The 17,836-nt window shown below is 41.2% G+C and overlaps 2 protein-coding genes across 3 annotated transcripts in view; one reads left to right on the top strand and one right to left on the bottom strand.

Moving 5' to 3' along the window:
* The window catches only part of Gm21154 (predicted gene, 21154), a 276,362-nt gene that overhangs the window by 112,670 nt on the left and 145,856 nt on the right, over nucleotides 1-17,836 (top strand). The window lies entirely within an intron of this gene.
* Nucleotides 2,303-8,161, bottom strand: Gm21162 (predicted gene, 21162). 2 transcript variants are annotated; one of them, XM_017316270.2, is made up of 5 exons: nucleotides 7,785-8,161; nucleotides 6,500-6,662; nucleotides 5,034-5,165; nucleotides 4,197-4,380; nucleotides 2,303-3,077 (listed from the first exon to the last, which is right to left on the bottom strand). In XM_017316270.2, exons 1-5 carry the CDS (start codon nucleotides 7,798-7,800, stop codon nucleotides 3,072-3,074), a joined length of 501 nt encoding a protein of 166 aa, XP_017171759.1. In that variant the 5' UTR covers nucleotides 7,801-8,161; the 3' UTR covers nucleotides 2,303-3,071. The 2 variants fall into 2 exon arrangements, 1 of the variants encoding a protein (XP_017171759.1); XR_001781248.1 differs by lacking the exons at nucleotides 2,303-3,077; nucleotides 4,197-4,380; nucleotides 5,034-5,165; nucleotides 7,785-8,161 and adding an exon at nucleotides 7,650-7,681 and having other exon boundaries at nucleotides 6,601-6,662.

Genomic DNA, 17,836 nt, shown 5'->3' on the forward strand with positions numbered 1-17,836 from the left:
CCTTCACAAATTATGTGTTCTATTATTTTCTTGAAATATCCTCCTATAACCCAACACTAGTGCATTACGTTCTATGGATACTGCAGTTTAAATGCACATCTCTAGACATTCAATGTTACCATCCACATATGACACATGATGTGGTATTTGTCTTTTTGGGTCTGGGTTATATCACTCAAAAATATTATTCATGTGTCCATCCATTAACCTGTAAATTTCATTTATGTTGTCATAGTTTATTACCATTGTGTATATGAACCATGTACTCATTATCCTTTCATCAGTTATATTTATGTCTGTGTTGTTTTGATGTCCTGACTATTGTGAATAAAGCAGGAGGGAACATGAGCACACCCAGGTCTCTGTCTTAGGATAATGCCTTTGGCTATATGCCCTGGAATAGTGTCTGAGTCTGTGTTCTCTTGCTAGAAAGAGACATCAGGACCATGATGGACCATTTAATGAGAGCATTTAAATGGAGGCCTGCTTACCATTTCAGAACTTTAGTACATTTTTGTCTTGACAGAATCATGCAGAGGCAGACATGGTGTTGGAGAAGTAGCTGAGGGTTCTAGATCTGGATCTGCAGGAAGCAGGGATGCTGGCCCTGAGCTGGGCTTTTGAAACTTTAAAGCCCATCCCCACAACAAGGCCATAGCTCTGAATACCATCAAAGAGTGCTATACCCTGTTTACCAACTATTCAAATCTATGAGCCTATAAGGGTTCTTCTCATTCAAACCACCACATATAGTACAGCTGATTCTTATGGAAGATCTATCTCTAGCAATGTTTTCCAGAACATTTCTCCTGTTTTTCATAATGACTGTACATGTGAATATATACTCTCTTACCCCACACTCATGCCAAGAGTTGTGGTCATTTAGTCTACTTGTAAAAGCCATTCTGACTACAGTAAGATACAAGGTTAAAACTATTTTAATTTGCATTTTTCTGATGAAGAAGGATATTAAACATTTAAATACATATCTATGATCCATTTCTTTCTCTTCTTTTGAAGATTCTGTTCAGTTTGACAGAACATAAGAAGGGAGTGTGTTTGAGACTGGGACTCTCTACTTATCCCTGCTGTCCCAGAATCTAGTACATAGACCAGGCTCTCCAGAGGCTCATGCAGGTCTTCTTGCCTCTGCCATCTGACTGCTGGGATTACAGGTGTGCTCTACCATGGACAGCCATAGAACATTTTGAAATGTTTAAATTTAAAATGTTTTAATGTTTAACAGGCAGGTTTCCTGGTGTTTAGTTTTTAACACCATCCGATTGTCTAGAAATGAACTCTCTGTCATATGTACACTTAGTGAAGTTCCTCTCCCATCTCGTAGCTGATCTTTCCATTGATTAAGAGTTTCTTTTGCTTTCTTATTCACTGTTTTATTGCTAGGACACACCTTGACCAGGATAACGTATAAAGAAAATATTCAATTGGATTTGGCCAACAATATAAAAGGGTGATCCAGGATTGTCAAGGTGGGGAACATGGCAGGAGGCAAGCAGGCATGCATACAGACATCATGGCACTAGAGGAGTAGATGAACTTACATCTGATACATATAGAGGCGGCAGAGGAAAGAGATAGATACAGACAAACAGACAGACAAACAGACAGAAGCAGAGACAGAGACAGAGACAGTGAGAGTACAGACTGAGATATAGAGAAAAAGAGAGAAACATTGTGAGATCAACAAAGACAGAGAGATAGTGACAAAGACAGGGACAAAGACAGAGGCAGGGACTGGCATGAGCTTTTGAAACCTCAATGCCAACCTCCAGTGCCAAAATTCCTCCAGCAAGGCCATATCTACTAGTCCTTCCTAAAACATTTTTATGAGGTAGGTATCAAACATTCAATTATGAAATGACTTTTGAAGGTCATTTTTATCCAAATTACTTTATAATTCAGAAGATTTTAATTACTCAATGGGAATATTTTTATTTCCTGGGATGTGTTAGAGAAATACTGTTGTGTATCTTATTTGTTTGTCCGACAAGGTCATGCACAGGAGAGTACATCATAACTGTAGCTAAATTTATCACTATAGAGATAGAGCATGGATACTTTTTTCATCCTGACTTTGGGATCCACATAGTTTGACACATTATCCACATCAAAATTTCAATTTTCTGTGGAGCTCTGGCTGGCTGGGTAGAACTTATGAAGCCTAAACAACATGATACTTGAAGAGTCCCATTCTTGCCTGAAACTTCTAGTGTTACAGGACTATGTATGAACCACACAGAAATGCAGATTGTCCTTATGATAAAAATAATTAGAGATGATGTTTTATCCATAACAATACACTAATTTTATTCAATAACAACTTAAAGTGAGGAGTCAGTTTATACAGTATATAGACTTAGCAAAAAAAGCAAATTAATTACAGTAACAAGAAGAGAGTGAATATATAATGAAACTTCAAAGGAAAACACAGGAAAACCAAAGACACAAAGATATCAAAACTCTAACCAAAACCAAACAAAATAATTAAGCTAAGCATCATTCTCTTGCTGCAGATATTCAGCAAAGACCTACAGCCTGTTGCTGGCCTTGGTGAAATAGTGCAAAGGCAGTCACTGATGGTAATAATCTGTTCAGGATGAATATAGGCATGCTTCATTGGGGTGGGTGTTCTGCTGATGGACTAGTCCTTCCAAGTCTGAGCATGAGAGATGTTACAGATGATACCTCAAAGTTTTTCAAATTCACTTGACTGATCACCATGATATAATTCTAGATGACCCAACAGGACCAGCCAAAATTGGCATTCTCAGAGCCCTCCTGGATGCCGAGCAGATCTTGATGTATCTTAGCACTTCTCTGAAGCATTCCAAACAGGCAGTCTAGCTGGACCAGAGGCTAGACAAAATAAAGGCCTCATTACCCATAGCAAACCAAAAAAGAAGAAAATGCAGCCCAAGATTGCCATGGTTACAAGGATTAGATGCAATGGTGGTTAATTTGCTTTGCACACCCAGTGCTCCTGGTGAACAGTTGTGTCTGAGCAAGATCTTGACCTGGTCTCTGATCTGTTTGAGCTTCTGCAGAATATTTCAGACCTACGGGAGGAAGAGAAAAAAAGCCTGGTGAGATCTTGCCATGTCAGCGATCCTGCAAATACCAGCTTTACTCAGCAGGACAATCCAGTATCACTTTTCATCTGAGATCTTTCCTGTATCCCCATAGGAGAAGGGGAAGACAGCACCTGGGCATGGATGTTTTTCTCAAATGTAAAAAATTTCTTGGCACTGAATTGTGAACTACACACTGTGCTGGAGTTATAGTAAAACACCACATTTCTCCAATAGTCTAAATACTTGATATTGAAAAATAAGTGTGTATCAGTGTCTGAATCTAACATTAAACAGAGGCCTTCTAGGGAGCTTAGCAAACTTTGAAGTGAAGGCTCTTATTATTTCTGGAGTGCTGAATCCTTCCTTGGCTCTCCTTGGGAATCCATATATCTGGGAATCCCCAGAGAAACCATCTCACAGGAAATTCATGCTCACTGAAAGGATACTGTAATCAGCAAGAGTGTGCTTCATGCAAATCTTCCCAAGGGTAAGCATTGAACTCTAAAGGGGATACTCATGAAGGAAAACAAAAACAAAAACAAAAACAAAAACCAATAGCCTTGCTATGCTTATGGCTCCTTAGGTACTTCCATCCTGTGCTAGTACCTCATGTTGGAGACAGGGAAAGGACGCTGCATCTTTTCAGCCAAGCCATGACACACACACACACACACACACACACACACAATAAAATTGGAGCCTGCCCTTCTGTCCTAGGACAAGGTAGGCCCAAGCCCCTCAGGATGAGTGGCCATAGAGCAGAACAGAGGACATGGTTCCTAGATAATTCAGGAAGTGGCATCCTGAGGCACCTCTCCATACCATAGAGCCTCAAGGGGTTGCCTTCAGGGGTCCAGGATCTCCTCTGCCTAGAGTGGCACGCTAGAGGTGGCCGACTAGGATGGGGAGGAGAGGGCATGGCAGAAATCCAATTTCTTCAAAAGAGGGTAAGTCCACAGAAAGTCTTGGAAATGATCACAGAATTGTAAAACTGGATGAGAAATAGGAGAGAGCCTGAATAAGGTGCAGGATGGTTACATAGGCTTGACTGTGTTTATGATCACTCATTAGGGCATTCTGCCCCTGATGCTTCATTCATCCTACCTGCTGCTGCTTAGTATAGTGGTCTTTGATCTTCTGGCTGCCTTCCTTACATAGAATTTTTGTTTCTGTGTTGCATTCTTCCAATGCAATCTGCTCCCTTAGCAGCTGTCTGTTCTCCTTCCTCAACATCCTGACTTTGTGCTGGATGAGGTTAGATTCAATCAGGAGGTGGCAGTTCCTGAAGCTGAGCCACAAACAAAACATGGTGAATCCAGGAAGCATCCATCTTCCTCCCATTCCTCCAAAGACCATTCCTTCATCATTGGCCCTGATCCCCAGGCAGCCCCAAACAAGTATCCAGATTGGCCATAGTGGGAGATCAAATCCAGAGGACTGCCACTTTCCAGAAGACCCAAGGTACTTTTGAAAACCCTGACACCAACAGGGACTCATGTATCTCTCAGAAAAAAACATGGGGTCTATATGTGCTTATAAGTCTGTGGTATAAAAAAACCCACCTGGGGGAAAATTCTCTAGGAGTGAAGAGACCCAAGCATCACAGAATCTTTCTATGTTTCTCCTGGAAACCCCATCTATAAATCTACTTTCAGAGCCCAAGAAGCCCAAGGCTGATTGATATCTTCATCATGGTAGACACCTTTTCGATCTCGAGGATACTTAGTTGGAAAGGACAGTGGCTTGAGGGGCTCCCAGTCTCTTCACACTTGGTCAAAATGATCCAAGATGTTAAAATCTTAGTGCCTTGTTTGAAGGAGGCAGGCTTCCTGTTTAGAGACTAACAGTATAGAACCTGAGTCCCCACTTTAGTTCAAAGACAAGGATTGTCAGACATATCCTGTGCCTAGGTCTTGGGTCATGACCCTGTTAGTCACTCACCAGTAGAACTGATTTTCTTTAGTCAACTGCTTGCACTTGGACAAGGCCTCACTGATGTCCTGGGGCATTCTCTTCAGGTCAGTCATCACCTGGTCATGTTGCATCTCAAGCATGAATGTCTCAAAGTTGATCCTGTGGGAGGGCATGGACAAGGAACAAATTGTCCCGTGAACTAAGGATACAAGGATCATTTCAATTGAAGCTGAATCATGCACTACCCCACCCCATATATGCCACTTGACCTAGCTCCTTGTTACTGGTTCCACTTGGTGCTTATTAAACTTACTACTCTTCAGCTTGGGCCAGTAAGCCCAGGGAAGTAAAGGCAGGGTGCTGATCTGCCTCAGCTCCCTGTAGGGGTTTTAAAGAATAGACTAGTTCTCCCAGAACTTTCCAGGAATCTGTGTCACAGGCCTGGGTCCACATTAAATCTGTATGATTCTCCTCCTGGTTTTAGACACGGAATTGACAATCCTTGGCTCTATTGCTACATCAATTCCCAAAAGACATAATCATATCTACAGGGAAAAGCCTCTATAACCTACCAGGAGATTCCAATGTGCATCCACAGTGAGCACAGAGGTCAAGTGCTGTGCTACTAAAACTGAACCTCCCTGGCTTCTTCACTATTATTGCCTGGAAATGGAGTCAGGCACAACCTCAGGATATATCACATGATACAGACTCTCTAGAACTTAAGCTGCACACACAGGAACACACACATACAGGAACACACACATCCACAAATGCACACACAAGCTCACATGCACCCAGTATCTCTCTCATTCTCTGTCTCTGTCTAGCTCTCTCTTTTACACACACACACAAACACACACAGAGACACAGGTACACACACACACACACACAAACACACACACAAACACACACAGAGACACAGGTACACACATACACACACACACACACACACACACACACACACACATAGTCAATCAGAATGCCAAATAAATAAATTGATTTCGGTTTATCTGAGAGTATAATGAACTAAATTTGAGGAAAGTCATTATGAACTGCAGCCAATCCAGTCATACTGAAAGGCAGTATGTGTGACAGGCCCCTCCAGCTGTTGACAGGACCAATTGGACCCAAATTACCTCCTGGTCAATTATGGAAAGGATTGGCTATAAACAAACATTACCTAGCAACTCCAACCAACCAACACCTGTGTAAGCTTCTTAAATGGCAGGATGAGAGCTCACACATTACTACCTTCATCCCCAGATTGTGATTCATGCCACAGGCTCTGAATTACTTTTGGAGGAATCCAAAGTGCCTGTGACCCCATCTCACTCCTATCTGAACTTGAAGTTCTGCATCGAAATTCCAATCAGCAAAATTGATTTGCGTATGTAGACAGCCTGGAGGTGTAGCCACCTGTGGTATGAGGGAATCTGGGCTTAACAGGGATGGCCCAAGATTGTCAGCAAAGAACTGGGCATAATGACTACCTGTCATTTAAATCCTTGTTAGTGTAGTTGGCCAGGATTCCCTGAAGTTCGTCTCTGGCATTTTTTATGTTCTGGAGCTCTCTTTTGAGCTTCTCCAACCTCTCGTGTCTCTTCTCCTGCTCATTGATGGTGGGGGCTTGGGGTGATGCCTCCCCAGCAGACCCTGTAGGTAGAAAAACACTAGTAACCTTGTAGAGATAATAGGGCAGGGAAAGGGAAACCATGCTTTGTCCCACACAGAAGCCTGAGGAAGAGGAAAATCTAGAGACACTGAGAATCCCTGATAGTGCATCATAGCTGTCTTCAAGCTGGGCTCCTCAGCTAGGTCCCTGTTCACAACCACCATCACTAAACATATGCCCGACTTCCTATTGTAATCGCCCTAGCCCTGAAATGTATAAGCTGGGCCAGGCAAGAATAAATGGAGGGCATTGTTGGCTCATATCTGACAACCAAAGCCGTACCTCTCAGCATACTAGCCAATGCTTTTCTAGTCTTCTTCAAATGCATGATGAGAGCTCGTACACTGCTACAGGAACCCAGACTGTGTATCAGTCCACATCATGTGCGTTCAATACCAAACTGTCTGAGACCTTGATTCATAGGCAGGGGAATAGCCCTCTCTGTTCTTGGCATCACATGCTCATGTAACCTAGAGGAAACTATATTAAGATGAAGTACATGGGGCTGGTGAGATGGCTCAGTGGGTAAGAGCACCCGACTGTTCTTCCGAAGGTCCGGAGTTCAAATCCCAGCAACCACATGGTGGCTCACAACCATCTGAAAGAAGATCTGACTCCCTCTTCTGGAGTGTCTGAAGACAGCTACAGTGTACTTACATATAATAAATAAATAGATTTAAAAAAAAAAGATGAAGTACATAAACACTCTATCCTGAGAACAACACTTCTATTCTCACAGAGCTTGGTCTTTGCATAGTTTGCCATTCAGTGGGAAATTAAGATCTCTCAGCAAAGCCCCTGCAGGCTTGTCAATACCAGGCTGTCTGTAAAACTAATCATCAGACACTCTTGACACTGGTTCTACCATTGAGGAATCTGAAGGATCCAGATCACAATCACTATTCCTGGAAGGACCAGCTGAAGCCCACATCCCCCAGGGAGCTCCCCAAACCTTGCCCAGGACTCACTGTGCCTTCTCCATGACCAGTTGTTTCTTGCCCTTTCCCACCATGATGGGCGGCCGGCCTCCTTCTGCCTTGGTCTGGTGTCTGTGTGTATTCTATTCTCTCTCTGAAATACCCTGAGGAGCATGGACAACATGCCTGCTTGGGAACCCATGAGGATCTGAAGGAATACCCCACAAGCTGCGCTGGTTACCACAACACTGGCGACATCACAGAAGATTCTAGGGTTCTCTTGGATACAAGAGATTGTCCAGGGAAGTGGCTACTGATGATGTCACCTGGAACTTCCATGGCCTACCGGCTTACCAGCTTGCCCCATCTGACCAGTTTCTGAGGTGCCCTTTCCTAGAGTCTCTCTTTTGCCCCTGGGGATACCTCTTGGCAACTTCTCCTTCCAAAGCTAGAGATTTCTCTCTGCTTCACTACAAGTCCAGTGCTTTGAATGGGGAGAGTTTGTTAGTGCCATGGCATGGCTAGCTCATCTTCATTAGGATCCTTATATGAGGGAGATTCTTCTCCAATATAAATCTTCTACTGGGGTCCATCATGTAACAAACAGTCGATTTACCCAGGTGTCTCTGTTTCCCAGAGGCCAAAAACCTACTCCTGCACCTTTACCTTTACACAAGTTGGAGTATATGTGTTAGTGTGCAACTGCCTTGAGAGGAGACATTGTTTCATTAAAGTGAGCATAGGGTTTTCATGAAATCTCTGATTTACAACCCCATTTCTTTGCAATGAAAACTCCCTTGTACTTGGCAATAGAAGAAGTCAGGGACAGGGGCAACATCAAATTGTGAACTTTATGTCCCTTCTTTAAAAGCTAAAATCCCACATTCTATCTCCAAAACAACCAGACAAAATAGGCATCTGTGACCAAAGGCCAACAGGGACATTGGATTGCTTCTTCGTAGTCCCATTAGCTCTCACTTCTCCAGTTTCTACCTTTTTGAGTTCCCAGTTCTAGGCCTGAGTCTGTTGGAGATTGGAATATGATCCTGTATTCATAAGATACCTAAGACTCAATTGGATGGATAGAGGATGAACAGGCCTCGGGTCCAGTAAAACATCAATTTTAATGGATCCATAATTTCAGGAGGGGCTCTCTTTGGCATTGACATCTGTTCCTTCTGCCTTCTTGACCTGGGTGTGCTGAATGCATGCTAAAATGCTACCTAAACTCTCCAGTAAAATAGTGGAAAAATCATGTAAAGCCTTTCCAAATTGATTGTGTTGTCTTTGTCTACCATCTTGAGCTATGCAATATCACTATGACAAAGGTTCAAGGTGTCTGGGGGATGGTGGGGTAGTCAGAAGCCCACTCTGTCTCTCAGGTAGTCAGATGAATAACCTTTATGGAGAACTGGAGAAAACGGGTAATGAAAAAGTAATAGTTATATTTTGGGTAGCTGATTATCTCTGAGCCTGGATAGCAATGCAGCAGGCATTCCAATCAAATAGTATAGGGATGAATCCCTCCCTGTATTTGGGTACAATAGGTCCAAAGTAAGAATGAGGCCCATCCACCTTTCCCTGAACTCTACTGAGAGTTTTGTAGTGTTTCCATTCAAGAAAAATTCTTTACTTCCTGAGACCAGAACTCTGAATTCTGCATGCACCATGAAGTTTCCCATCTATTCATAAATCATTCACTGTTTATTGACAAGGTTTGGCTATGAATTCTTTGCTATGGTTTGACACAATTCAAAGGGACTGGTAAAACTGTTGGTCCAGTACCTTCAAGAGCTTTTTAGCTACTCCTTGAGAAGTTTCCTCTTCTTTATTTTATTTTATTAGATATTTTCTTCATTTACATTTAAAATGCTATCCCTAAAGTTCCCTATACCCTCCCACCCCCTGCCCTGCTCCCCTACCCACTCCCTCCCACTTCTTGGCCTAAAATCAGGGCAGCTGTTCTCAAGATAGGATATCGTCCCAACCCCTGTGGCTAGTCAGGTACCTCAGCACATACTGCAGTCCTACTGGCTCTGGATGGCATAAGCTAGCCAGCCATGCTGTGCTTGGAGGGCAATGTCAGCTAGTATCTGATGTGATGCAAGGAGGTCCTGGATTCCCTAGTGCTTAGCACCACCAAGCTGTGATTGCCTGTGTCTAAGATGAAAGTAGTAAATGTCTCAGAACTTGAAATATGTCCAGGGGTATATTCTTTTCTTGATTTTTGCTATCAGACATCCATGGACCTTAAAGAAATACACCAAGGATGCAGTGTAGCAAAAGCCTACAGACATGGACTCCTCATAGAGGACCAATTGTGTGTGTGTGCCTGTGTGTGTGTGTCTCTGTGTGTGTATGTCTGTTTGTGTATATGTGCTTGTGTCCCCCATGGGTCTATGCATCCTTGGAATCTGGAGTCTACAGTGGGGCCTGTTGCAAGGTGATGCTGTCTCCATGCACAGGAAACCCCACCTTAGTCAGCACTGCTCTTTGTCTATATGTTCACCTTGATGACACATTGAAATCCCGCTAGGATTATATATAGCCATCCTGATATTGAGTCTCCTCCCAGCAAATACTGATTTTTTTTGCTCTGGGTAGCTGTGTAGCAATAAGAACCTACAACTGAGAATCTGTGTTCTGAAGATATATTTTTTAAAAAAAAGTGGTAACAGGGTTGAGGTGGGCGAGATCCTGTGGCACAGACTTCCTGGGAACTTTTTAGAAGGGTTTCCTTCCAGGCCCATGAGGGAGGTCTTGAAGCCCTTGATCAGTTACTAAGGAACCCCAACCTGTGTTGTCCTGGCATCAGGATACTGAGTTTAATAAGCACCAGAAGGTCTCAGTATATAGGAGGCAGAGTGTGGCAGCCACTGCATGAGGGTAGTCCAGGACATAGCCTGAATTCACATGATCCTTGGGGCCTGTGTCATGGAGTAGCTTCAGTGACTGGAAGAATGTGTTCGATTTATTTCCTATACTCAAAGCAGGCAGAAAAGGATGAAAGTCCTCCATGTAATATCAAATATATCCAGAAGAGGGTGCTAGATCCTCAGTACCCAAAGTATCCAGAAGATGGGATAAGACAGATTGCCATCCAGTACCAAAGTCATCCAGAGAGCATCTTAAGATCAAAGTCAGCTGGTGTTGTAGCCCTAGCAGCAAGGAGGAGGAGGCTGCATCCTGATGCCCTCTTCTGACAGTCAGAATGAAATTAAGGAACTCTTGCACAGCAGCTGCAGCCTTGCCAAGTCCTGCTCTCTGTCAAACAAACTGCTTCCCAGAAGCTCCAAGCTCCTGATTCCCATTACTGGAAGTCCAAGCTCAAGCCTACCTTCTCTAGGAAGCTCCCTCTTTCATGCCCAGGATTCACAGTGACTTCCCCAGGACCATTAATTCTTGCTCTTTAACACTAAGACCAAAGGCCATCTTGTGGCTGCCTCTTTCTGGTCTCTGTATGTTCATTGTTCTCTCCTCCAAGAGGGCTGCTCAGTTTTGTCAACATGTCTAAGGGTGAACCATAAAGGTAGTTAATGAATGCTCCAAGAGCAGTTGGAGTCACCATAACATTAGTAACATCACAGAAAATGCCAGGGCTCTCCAGATTACAACACAACATCTAAGGAAGGGACTTCTGATGTCACACAGGTCAGCTCGTACCATTATGCTCAGTACCTCTCCCAAATTTACCTGAAGTCAAAGTGCCTTTTCCAGAGAGTGGGATAGATTGCCTTTTGGTACTCAAAATATTAAAAGGTGGCTATCAATCACCTTCCAATGACAAATGTATCCAGAAGAGATCCTTTGAATCCCCATGCAAATATACATGAAATACCCAGCCTCCAGAATAAGACACTAGGCAATACTCAACACATCTAGATAAAGTGTGATAGATCCCCTTGCAGTACTGAAACTATCCAGAAGAGGTCAATACCCGTCCAGCCAGTTTCTATGTTGTGATTACTGACCTGGACAGAATGGAAAATGTCACTAGTAATGACCAAAGTATGGTTATGTTGGCCAGGTGTTCTGGAAGATTTTATGTGAGAATTGCAGCCCAGCTTGTTATTGCAGGAAAACAAAAACTGGAGCAAGGATTTGGTTTATGTCCTGAATCTTATTCTACAGAAAAAATTTAACAACACCAATACATATTAGCAATGACCAATAGCTATAAGGAGAGTAGTATTATACTCTAAGCATACATCAGTGAAATATAATAGTGTGTTAGCTCTTTATATTTGGAAAAGAAAATGCAGATGAAGGGGGAATTATGTAGAATTGGAGAGGCATCTATTTTGAGGCGTTTTCTAGAGATGCCTGAAGTAGCTGAGATCTGGGAGTTCTCATACTATACTGCTTAGTGAATCATATCTAATTGTGTCTGAGATTGGAGAGGGTTTTTACATAAATATTTTAATATAACTATGTGCATGCCCTACTTAATGTCATGCTCTATGTAATCTTTAGAGTCTGGTATCTTTTACTTAGCTTTTTTTTTATATAATATTCATGTTAAGGAAATATCAAAACCCTGCAGACTACATACTATGAAATCTGCTGGGGAAAAAAGTGATCAACAGTCTTACCTAACCAAGAAGCCTGTGAACCCTCAGATTATATTCTGTACCTCTACTTCAAAATAGAACCATACTATAGTAGATGGCTTCACACTCAGGTGTATGTAAATGGTAACATATTTGTGTATATTTATATGTATTAAACATAAATTTTATATATTTATAATTATCATATAATGACATAAATATTTTATGTAATATAATATAAATTATATGCTTAAAATATATTTATAATATAATGTATAAGTAATATTTAAAATTAATTATACATATATATATATACACACACACACACGTGTGTGTGTGTCTATGTGTGTGTGTGTGTGTGTCTGTGTGTGTGTACTTCAAAGTTGTTACTCTATAACAGAGTGCAGGTTCTATGCCACACAAAACAGTCTACTAAAAAGTGCAGTGCTAGGCATATGTTATCCTTCTTTTGAGTTAATATTTATATATTTATTCATATTTTTCCATACCACCAGAATAGTTTATTGCTGTGGAGCTTGTTACCACATAAAACTTAATGGTAAATTCCTTTCACTCAAGACATTGTATACTTGTGTCTTAGGACATGGACAAATCAATTTTGTGCTAATCTGTAATCCCTTCCTGTTAGTATTCATGTTATTAGAATATGGCTTACATGCTAACATGGGAGAAAGTCATCAAGATTCTTACCCAACTCTGAACCCTGAGATATACAATGATTGTCAGCCTGGTAAGACATGCTCCCAGGGGAAACAGTGGTATGATGGTGTGAGCACAACCAACCACTTTCTCACTGGATATAAAGTCTGACAAGACTCATGACTGGCACTATTGATTGAACCAAATACCCATGAATGCTCCGAGCACAGGACCTAAAGGAGTTCTTACTAGTAACATCCTGCTATATGGAGATAGCATAAAACTGTCTCTTAGTTTTACCTTTAGATATAAAGAGGAGTACACCTTTCACATCATCAGAGAAAATTCCCTTACAGTAGACAATGATTAATAGATATCCATAGCACCAGTTTTTAATGGTCCATAGAATAAGAGACAGTTGAGTGCTCAGAGCTCCATGACACGGCTATACAGTGAAATATAATAGTGTGTTAGCTTTTTAAATCTGGAAAAGGAAAAGCAGATGAAGGGGGAATTACATAGAATTGGAGAGATGAAAATAAGGCATCTATTTTGAGGAGTTTTCTAGAGAAGCCTGAAGTAGCTGACATCTGGGAGATCTCATACTACACTGATTAGTGCATCATATCTAATTGTGCCAGAGATTGGAGAGGGTTTTTTACATAAATATTTTAACATAACTCTGTACATGCCCTACTGAATGTCACGCTCTATGTAATCTTTCGAGTCTGGTATCTTTTACCAGAAACACTATCAGATTCCACAAAATCGCTGTTGACCGACCCCACCCCCACCCCCAGTATAAACTGGATAACAGTACAACACCATCACCGCACTTCGCAACAACTGCAATACCTGAATATTCCTGAAAGTTATATAAGCTTAACAAGCGTTGAAAATTGAATTCCAGAACAAATTTAAAAGCATGGTGGTGTGCTGCACATGGTAGTGCATGCCTGTAATCTCAGCATTCAGGAGGCTGATGCAAGGGGATTTCTGCATTCAGTTCAAGGTAATCCTGGTCTACAGAGTGAGCTCCAGGACAGCCAGAGTTATACAGCGAAACCCGGTCTCAAAAAAACAAAGAAAGAAAGAAATGCCTGGTGTAGTAGCATAAGAATACTTTAATCTCTGCACTTGAATGGCAGCACTTGCAGGCAGATATCTGTGAGTTTGAGATCAATATGGTCCCATGAGTCCCAAAACAGGCAGGGCTTGATAGAGAGACCCTATCTCAAAGAATGAATAAATTTAAAAATAAAATTCTATACACACAATGAAAATGTGATATAGTTATGCAAGGATAACACAATAGATGTAAATCAAATAAATGTAACTCAGCACAAAAATAGTCTCAAAAATTAATAGTTGAATTGTCATCTCAGTACCTACAGAAAATGCATTGGACATGTCCATCATCACCTCATGATAAAATTCCTGAAGAAACTAGGAATAGGAGAAACATGCCTCACCCGAATAAATCTTCTATTCAACAAACATAGTCAACATTATAGTAATGGGAGAGAGAAAAAGTCTGTATAAAATAAGAAACAGGACCAGGGTATACATTCTCTCTACCTTATTCAACATAATACCTGAGACTTAGAAGCAATGAGCAAGTATAAAGAAACAAGATAGAAAGAGAAAATAAACATGTGGATCCCTGCAAAATCTACTTTCATTTAGGGAAGTGGTCTTGGTGAGGTAAGAAGAAAAGTAAGGTCAGTTCAAATTAGTCAGCAAGGCTGGTTCAAACTTCTGGAGCTTGATGCCTAGTGGATGAATTTTTACAAATCTGAACTCAGTAAAACTTTGGAAAATGTTTCCCGTTGACAGGTACTACAAGAAAACTTTAGTTATGACTAGGTCAGAATTCCTCTTTACAGTATGTGACTTCAACCAAGCACCCATGACCTTTTCACCCAGAATGAGTTGTCCTGACAGAGAAAAGGCATGTGAGTTCTAGTAAGGAAGTCAAACTTACATTGAAGAAAGGATACCCTTATCAAATGGTGCCTGGCCATGTGGGTCTTCATATATGTGAACAGAAATCAGATTCCAAGATGTGACACTGGACTAAAGTCATATCACTATTAATTAAAGATCTTATTATAATAGGTAGAAATTCCTAAGAGAAGCCACAGCAAGATGTAGGTAAGGACACAGGTTTCTGGGTAGAATTCTAGTAATACAGTGGTTCACAGTAAATGAGGTGAACAGATGATTCCAAAAAGGAGTGAAATGGTGAATAAATAATGAACCACATTAAATATTTTCAGGCATAAAAGGAATGAACATTTAAAGAAAACCACACCAACATGCAATCTCATTCCAGACAGCATGTGCACAATTAAGGGAACAAACAACAAATGGTTTAGAGGATGTGAGGAAAGGAGCATTATTCACTAAGACTGGAAACTAGCAAAGCCGCTGGAGAAAACCTTGGTTTAGAGGATGCTCAAAGTCCTGAAATAGAACTGCAATGTATGCTGCAATCCTACATTTAAACATTTACCTGGAAGATTGATGTCAGTAGAGGTGCCTGCATACAAGGATGTGCCCTGCAGCACTGTACACGAAACCACATTGTAGAAAATGCCTGGAAACACATTACTAGACCAAAACATTGGGAAATGGGAAATGTTATTCAGAATGCACTTATGTCATCTGCTGAAGAATGGAGGGAATGGAAGACAGTCAAAGAGATGAAATGAACCAAAATCAAAAGGACAAATACCGCACATTTTCTCTCATCATGCTGAATCTAAACTTAAATTAAGATGATATCAAAGGTTTACTGGGAATATTCTGAGAAATGGTCAGTATAAAGGATGCGGTGTGATAGGAGATGATGAACAGAGAGAATTCTATGAAATGCATTGTTTGCATTTGTGACAATGTTGCAAGGTGCACATAATAGATGCTATAACAGCCTATGTAATAATACATGGCAGTACATAATATTATACAAAAGCTTGAGGCCTGAGTTCAGAGTCCTATCACCCCTATCTAAAGCTTCTCATGGAGTCATGCACCTGTAATAACAGCAGTGGGGCGACACCTAGGCAAATCCCTGAGTACACTGGGTAGTGTAGCCAATTGCTGAGGTCCCTGATCAGTGAGAGATCTGTTCTTCAAAATTACAATGTTACTGTGTTTGACGCAGATTCCCAGTAGTGACCTCTGACCTCAACTTGTATGCACAACCCCACACCCCTTAAAAGAACATTGTCATGAAGCATTACTGACTAATGTATTGATGTCATCCCTTGTAAACTTAGTATGCTTCATCATGTCTGCGGCTTCCACTCTGTTCAAACAACTTTCTGACAGTTCATTGCTTGGTGTCTTCTCTCCACAAGTTGGTTTCTGCAGAGTAATTTGAATTATTTCTATTTTTTTAATCATCTTCTTACACTCCAGGTTTTATCCTCCTCCAGGTCTACTATCTGACTCTTCACCACCCCATACCTCCATCCAGACCCCGTCTCCACCTGGATGTTCCCACGCCATCCACAATTGTCACCACACTAGCCCTACCCTCCCTTGGGCCTCCAGTCTTTTAAGGGTTAGGTGGATCTTCTCTGACTGAACTTAGACCTGGTAGTCCTTTGCTGTATATGTGTTTGGGGCCTCATAAACGCTGATGTATGCTGCCTGGTTGGTGGTTCAGGGTCTGAGAGGTCTCTGGGATCCAGGTTAATTGTGTCTGCTGGTCCTGCCACAGGGTCACCCTGCCCCTCAGCATACGTGTTCTTTTGGGTCCGAGTTACCTCATGGTCCGAGTAGTTCGAACCATGTACATGCAAATCTCAGGATGTCCTTTTGCTTCTTAGCTTAGTAGTATTCCATTGGGTAAATGAACCATATTTTCTATATCCATTCTTCTGCTCTGGGACATCTGGGGTTTTCTCCAGCATCTGGGTATCACAAACAAGGCTTCTATGAACATAGTGGAATATGTAGCCCCTTGGTATGGTGGGGCGTCTTTTGGGTTTATACCCAAGAGTGGTAAAGCTGGATCTTCAGGCAGATATATTTTCAATTTTCTGAGGAACCTCCAAATTGATTTCCTGAGTGGTTTTTACAAGTTTCCAATCCCACCAGCAATGGAGGAATGTTCCTTTTTCTCCACATCCTTGCCAACATGTACTGTCAGTGTAGGTTTAGATCTTAGCATTTCAGATGGATGTAACCTGGAATCTCAGGGTCATTTTGATTTGCACTTCTCTGATCACTAAGGACTTTGAATGATTTCTATAGTAATGCTTTTTCATTTTGTTCATCCTTGTCAGGTTTTTCTTTTTTCTTCTTTCAAAATTATTATGGATTTAAAAGAAAAGCAGGAAAAAATATAAAATAGACATATGTGTGTACATGCTTCACTCACTTTCTCCAGAGGTCAGCTGCTTACAGTCATAGCAACGTGGTCCACACCAGGAAGTACAGACTGGCATGACACTTTTAGTCAACCTCTTCTCACCCCACTCAATGGTCCTCTCACCTTCTCTTTTGTCCTGAGTCTGCATCAAAGCCCTTCCTTATGTCATCTTGCTTCCTCCTGTTTTCCTCCCATCTGTGAATGCTTTAGACTCCTTCATAATTCTGGCCTTAACTTTTGAAGAAGATTGAGAAAGTAATAAATAACTTCAACCACAAATTAGACAGAAGTGGGGAGGATAGCAAGAAAAGTAATTTTTTTCAATAATATGTTAGCCTGGAGACTTAAACTATTACTATGAAAATGAAAGCCAAGTAGTGATCCAAAGAAAAAATCTTATGAGGCAATTTGTTCCATACCTATAATTATACAAGTTGGAAATCTTAGACATAGTTTTATTGTGAGATCCATGCCAATGTGAGCCATACTGTTTGAAGCAGTCTCAAAAACTTTAACAAATTTAAATAGAGACAGAAATAATGAAATAAACAGAGATATAAAAAGAGACAAGAGCAAATGAAGAAGGGAATTAATAAACGTGGATGAAAGGAAGGAAGGATGTAAGGAATGTAGGTAGGAAAGAAGGA

This window comes from Mus musculus, chromosome 14, assembly GCF_000001635.26.
Source record: "Mus musculus strain C57BL/6J chromosome 14, GRCm38.p6 C57BL/6J".
In the NCBI taxonomy this organism is placed as follows: domain Eukaryota; kingdom Metazoa; phylum Chordata; class Mammalia; order Rodentia; family Muridae; genus Mus; species Mus musculus.